Genomic DNA, 5,908 nt, shown 5'->3' on the forward strand with positions numbered 1-5,908 from the left:
AACATTGGGAGAGGTCTCTACCACCGGCTCACTCCGTATGTGGGGTCAGGAGGCAAATGTCTTTTTAATAGGCTAGTGACGAAAAGTCCTGAAATTGTGCCCGGGGGCCATTGCCCCATTGTAAAGGTTGTGACTTAGTTTACATCGGACAGACTGGGAGGGATTTGGACACTAGGATGATTGAACACAAACGGTCCATTAAATATGGACAAGAAAACTCAGTTGTGTTCCAGCATGTTAAACAATTTAACCATTGTTTAGACTGGGACAAAGCTGAGCTCATTTATAAGTCTAGATGTGAGTTCAGGAGAAAAATTGTAGAATCAACTATGATTGAATGCCACCCCAATATGAACATTTCAAAGAGGCAATGGTCCTCGGACATAATTTCAGGACTTTTCATCACTAGCCTATTAAAAAGATATTTGCCTTCTGACCCCACATACGGAATGAGCCGAGGGTAGAGAGCTTGCAGTGACGCGCCGCTGGTCAAAACCAGACTGGCCGTCACACAACTCGAGCTAGGCTTTTATACTCGCTGTAGTTGGCAAGCATAGTTCGTAAAGACGTCCCGGCGAGCCAGCGGCCAGCCAATCAGGAACTCGGAAAGCTGCCCGGGTTCCCACCAGCCTCCTTTAAAAGGTCTGCGCCTAGCCGAGAGGCGCGAGCGCCTAGTCCCCGGTGGTGGCGAGGAGATATATCTCCTTGCTACTGCCGGTCTGGCACAGGCACAGAATCAACACAGCGCTCCTAGAGGTCGGACGTCTCTGCACTCCAGCTCTCTCAACAAACGCCCAGGAATCTTCGCCGGCCGGTGGTGGCTAGGAGATTTATCTCCTTAGCTGCTGCCGGTCTGACACAGGCCGACCTCTTCGTTGACGTCGGCAGGCGGGTTTACACCAAGACAAATACACATACTTCCCAAGTCACGTAATTCTCTGTTTTCAGAGTAGTGCTTGGAAGAAAAGAGACACACGCACAACTTGCTCATTGGCTTAGCAGAGGCCCAAACCGTCTCTCACTCAGAACCCTCAATCTGATCGCGGGCTGGTCGACGGAGAGATTTGGGACACCTCTCTGTCTAACCGGCCCGCAACCTAACGCTGGCCTCTTCGCTGACGCTGGTGAACGAGTTTACACTTCTGACATTTTACACACAATTCCCAATCGCGTAATTCTCTATTTTCAGAGTTGTGATTGGAAGGAAAGAGTTCATACAACACCAGCCCGCCTGCCCCCCCCCTCGCACCGCCACTGAATCAATTCTACTGACCTTCAAACCCAACCTGGGGAAAAGCAGGCTACTCAGGCCCCACCTGTGGCTTATCAGGAACGCGCTCTACACGCTCGCTGTTGGTGGCGAGGAGATATATCTCCTTTGCTGCTGCCGGCCGACCTCTTCGTTGACGTCGGCAGACGGGTTTACACCGCCCGCCTGCCCCCCCTCGCACCGCCACTGGATCATCTCTAGAGGATCTCAAACCCAACCTGGGGAAAAGCAGGCTACTCAGGCCCCACCTGTGGCTAACAGGAACGCGCTCTACACACGGGAAGTGAACTCTACTCACTTCCCGTAAGATACACACACACACTTCTCACGAACATAGCCACACCACACGCACAAACATCTACACTTACTTTTTCTTCGACTAAAATTCGTTTCCTTTCTAACTTTCTCTTCTACTACATCTTCTCATTTCAGTTTACCTCCCACTAAAGATTTTCCCGTTTTTCCACCTTTCTCTACTACTACGCCTCCTACTAATTTCTAAACTTTCGTTGGTGATCCTAATCCTACTCCTGGCGTCGGTGCCCCCGTCCAAGCTCCCAGTCCATTTCTCCCGAGCCACGACCACCAACTGCCCGAAATCGCTCTCTAATTCGTCCGGTGGCAATAGCCCTTTTTTATACGCTACTATCTTTTCATTTTCTTACAGACATTCTTCCCCTCCCACAAAAACCGATCCCGCGCAAGCGGGTGGTCTTTTCTAGGAATTCAGAATTGAGAATTCAGTTCACTCCAGGGCACGACATCTTCAAACAGCACTCCTCTCCAAGCAGCACTCCTCTCCATGCAGCAGTCCTCTCCGAGCTTCAAGTTCCCCTTCGCTCTCAGACTACGACCTTCCCTCTCGAGCTTAGTGTTCATTAAAAACCCGAGTGCCTCAATGTTAATGTGAGTTTCATTTACCTGGCTTGTCCGAACCATATCACGACAAAGTGGTGACCCCGAGTGAGGACAACCAGGAAGATGGCAGGCTCACATGTTAAACTTCCAAGTTTCTCCCATGACTTGGAGAGCTGGCTAGTTCACGCCGAGGCGTACTTAGCCACCCAGAACGACGTGACGGACCAGCAAGCCTTCGGAGCATACATCGCCGCACTACCGACGGACATCATTGCTCTCGTCCGCGACGTCGTCAGTTCACCCCCGGAGGAAAACAAGTGTGCAGGCATCAAGACTGCCTTGAGGAAACACTACACCAGGCCCGATAACGAGCTGAACAAGGAAATCCAGCACAGAGAACTCGGAGACGACCGACCATCACAACTCTTCAGGAAAATTGCCATCCTTAACGCACGGGCAAGGGTGCAGTTGCCCAAGGAACTCCTCCGGTCATTACACCTCGCCAAGATGCCGGAGGTCCTCCAGTTGAATTTGGAAGCCCTAGCTGCCGACAAGGACGACGACGCCTACTGCTCCATCGCCGACAATGTACCAGCGCCATAGGTCCTTACAAGCTACGACACACGCCACGCTCTCTGCGAGGAGCATCGTTTACAGTGATGATACGATAAATAATATAAGTGAAGTGTGCAGTGAAAAAACAGGTGCTACTGATCGCGGGATTCACGGACACAACCTCCCAACCAGCCGTCCCCCAGACATTAATGCAGTGAGCAAAACCACTTTTCCATCGTACAATGCCAACGACCAAAGTGTGCAGTAGCTACGGCAGGAAATCACTGAAATGAAGAAATTGCTGAGTCGTTTTTTGGACGAAAAGGAATGCCATAAAACACCACGAAGCACTGTCCCGAGAGAGGATAGTGCCCCCTGCTGGTACCATACCCGTTTCGGCAACAAGGCGCTCAAGTGTGCACAACTTTGTAGCTGGTGAAACTCCAGACGTGGGGTTCGGTAAACACTCCCACCCCCGCTAACCATGCCCACACCCTCCTCTCAGTGTGTGATAGCCATATTGGCCTATCCTTCCCGGTGGACACGGGCTCAGCTGTCAGTATCATGTCTCCGACGGAAGATCTGAGCCAAGGTACAAGCCTTCCGTCGTACGACCTGCTTACAGCCAACGGTACACCCATCGCCTTGTATGACAGCCATTACAGCGTCCTGGATCTCCAGAATGGCAAGTTCCCTTGGACATTTGTTATCGCAGATGTCTGTCAACCCATTCTTGGCTACGACTTCCTACAATACTACAAAATGGCAGTCAGCGCCAAAGATAACTGCTTGTACCATGCAACAAGACGCATACCAGAAACTACCATCAACGCCACTTCTCCTAAAGTATTTTCCCTTCAGCCAGCTGGCGAATACACACGTATCCTGCAAGATTTTCCCCCAGCTGACGTCTCCATGCAAGGCCACCACTACCCGCCCCCACAACATTGTGCATCACATTCAAACAATTGGCCCGCCGGTCTACAGCAAGCCTCGACGCCTCTCCCCAGAGAAGTTGGTCGCCACCAAACAAGAGTTCCAAGGCCTCCTTGACCAAGACATCATCCGCCCATTGGAGAGTGCGTGGGCATCGCCACTCCACAGAGTCCTCAAGACACCACCACCCAACCAGTGGCGGGCCTGCGGTGACTATCGCCAAATTAACCGCATCACCAAGGCCGACCGCTATCCCATCTCGCACTCCTAAGACTTCCATTTCAAGTTCTCCGGGAAGCAAGTCTTCTCCAAGATCGACCTTGTTAGAGCGTTCCACCAGATTTCTGTGTCACCAGAGGACATCCAGAAGACAGCCATCGTCACTCCGTTCGGCCTTTTCGAGTGGAAAATGGTGTCGTTTGGCCTGCGTAATGCCGTCCAAACGTTCCAGCGGTTTATTGACCACGTCCTCAGAGACTTCGTCACCGTCTACATCGACGATATACTGGTGACCTCTGACAATCACGACCAACACCACCAACACCTTCGCCTTCTCTTCCGCCGACTGCAAGAGTATGGCCTCCGTATCCACCCGTCTAAGTGCCTCCTAGGAGTGTCATCGCTCGACTTCCTCGGACATCGTATTTAACAGCAGGCCTGTACCCTTTCCCTCAGAAGGTGGACACCATCATAGACTTCCCACAGCCAACATCCGTCAAGATACTACGCCAATTCCTAGGGATCGTCAACTATTATAATAGATTCAACCCCGATGCAGCTACCAAACTCGTACCACTAAACGACCTCACCAAGAACCAAGCGGTCAGTCGTATCCGTGAAGTGGTCTCCTGAAGCTACCCAAGCATTTGGGCAGGTCAAGGCTGCAATTGCAGAGGCTGCCCTCCTGTCCTACACGGTGGCCCACGCCCCCACCTTCCTTACCACCGACGCATCCTCCACAGCGATAGGCGCAGTCCTCCAACAGAGGCTCAACGGACAGCTCCAGCCAATTGCATTCTTCTCCAAACGACTGGACCATTTTCAAATACGCTATAGTGCATTCGACAGGTAGCTTCTGGCCATATTTTCAGCCGTGAAGCACTTCCTCTGTTTCTTAGAAGGCCGGCCATTTATCATCCTTACCGACCACAAACCGTTCACCTATGCACTGGACAGGATCTCTGGCCACCACTCACCAAGAGTCTCTCGGCAGCTGTCATTCCTGTCCCAATTTGATACTCACATTGAGTACATCAAGGGAGAGGATAACCAAGTGGCCGATGCCTTGTCTAGGATTACCTCTAGCATCCTCCCTGATCACCACCACGTCGATTACGCACGCATCGCTGCCTCCCAGGGTGACGACGAGGAACTCCGTCTCCTACGCCTGAATGGCACATCCTCCCTGCAGTTCCAAACACTCCTGCACCATTGCGGTGTGACGTCTCTACAGGCAAGCCCCTGCCGTACACCCCTGCCTGTCATCGTAAGGATGTGTTCTCGGCATTCCACGACCACAGTCATCCTAGTATCCGGGCAACACAACGTCTCACGGATTGGGTCGTCTGGCCAGGCATCAACAAAGACGTCATAGAATGGACCCGCACCTGTTTTCCCTACCAGTCTTCAAAAGTCACGCGCCACGTTCACGCCCCACTCCAGCGTTTCCCTACAACAACAGCACGCTTCCAATCGATCCATGTGGATATTGTGGGCCCCCCTTTCCACCGTCCCGTGGCATGCATAACCTGCTCACGTGCGTCGACAGATACACCAGGTGGCCAGAGGCGATTCCTCTCCCGGATATATCTGCCGAGACAACTGCCCGTGCTTTCCTATCCGGTTGGGTATCCAGATGCGGCGCCCCCCACACCATTATCACCGACAGGGGCTCCCAATTCGAATCTGATCTCTGGTTCAGAATTCTCAAGTTCCTTGGTACCAGCCGTAACCGGACTACCACCTACCACCCTCAAGCTAATGGACTAGTAGAAAGATTCCACCGCCAGCTGGAGTCACTCAAGGCACAGCAACCCTCATGCAACTGGGCTGATGCCCTCCCCCTGGTGCTCCTTTCCATTCGCAACATTCCCAAGGTCGACTGTGACGTGTCTCCATTTCCATTGATCGTTTGAAACCAGCTTTCCTCCCTGTTTCTCCTTGCCCTAAGACCCATCTCCATGTAACCCCAGACATACCATTAACACCTTCCACTCCTCTTGTTCCTACTTCGTCCACTTCTGACACTTCCAGTGTCATCCCACAGAGTCCCATACCACCCACAGCTGA

General features: G+C 52.2%; 1 protein-coding gene across 1 annotated transcript; it reads left to right on the top strand.

Moving 5' to 3' along the window:
• The first annotated feature begins 2,251 nt into the window (after positions 1-2,251).
• On the top strand, positions 2,252-5,213 carry LOC143020454 (uncharacterized). The gene is made up of 4 exons (XM_076176875.1): positions 2,252-2,716; positions 3,116-3,697; positions 3,906-4,260; positions 4,711-5,213. The coding sequence occupies exons 1-4, from the start codon at positions 2,252-2,254 to the stop codon at positions 5,211-5,213; spliced, it is 1,905 nt and encodes a 634-aa protein (XP_076032990.1).
• The last annotated feature ends 695 nt before the right edge of the window (positions 5,214-5,908 follow it).

The sequence above is a fragment of the Oratosquilla oratoria genome, chromosome 40, assembly GCF_046742065.1.
Source record: "Oratosquilla oratoria isolate Oo_2021 chromosome 40, ASM4674206v1, whole genome shotgun sequence".
NCBI lineage: Eukaryota > Metazoa > Arthropoda > Malacostraca > Stomatopoda > Squillidae > Oratosquilla > Oratosquilla oratoria.

Excerpts from the sequence above, each read along its gene's own strand:
- LOC143020454 (XM_076176875.1), top strand. The coding sequence starts at position 2,252 with ATGGCAGGCTCACATGTTAAACTTCCAAGTTTCTCCCATGACTTGGAG. Across the intron at positions 3,698-3,905 it reads CGACGCCTCTCCCCAGAGAA|TTCTCCGGGAAGCAAGTCTT; the intron begins GTTGGTCGCCAC and ends TTCCATTTCAAG. Across the intron at positions 4,261-4,710 it reads GCTCGACTTCCTCGGACATC|CCGTGAAGCACTTCCTCTGT; the intron begins GTATTTAACAGC and ends CCATATTTTCAG.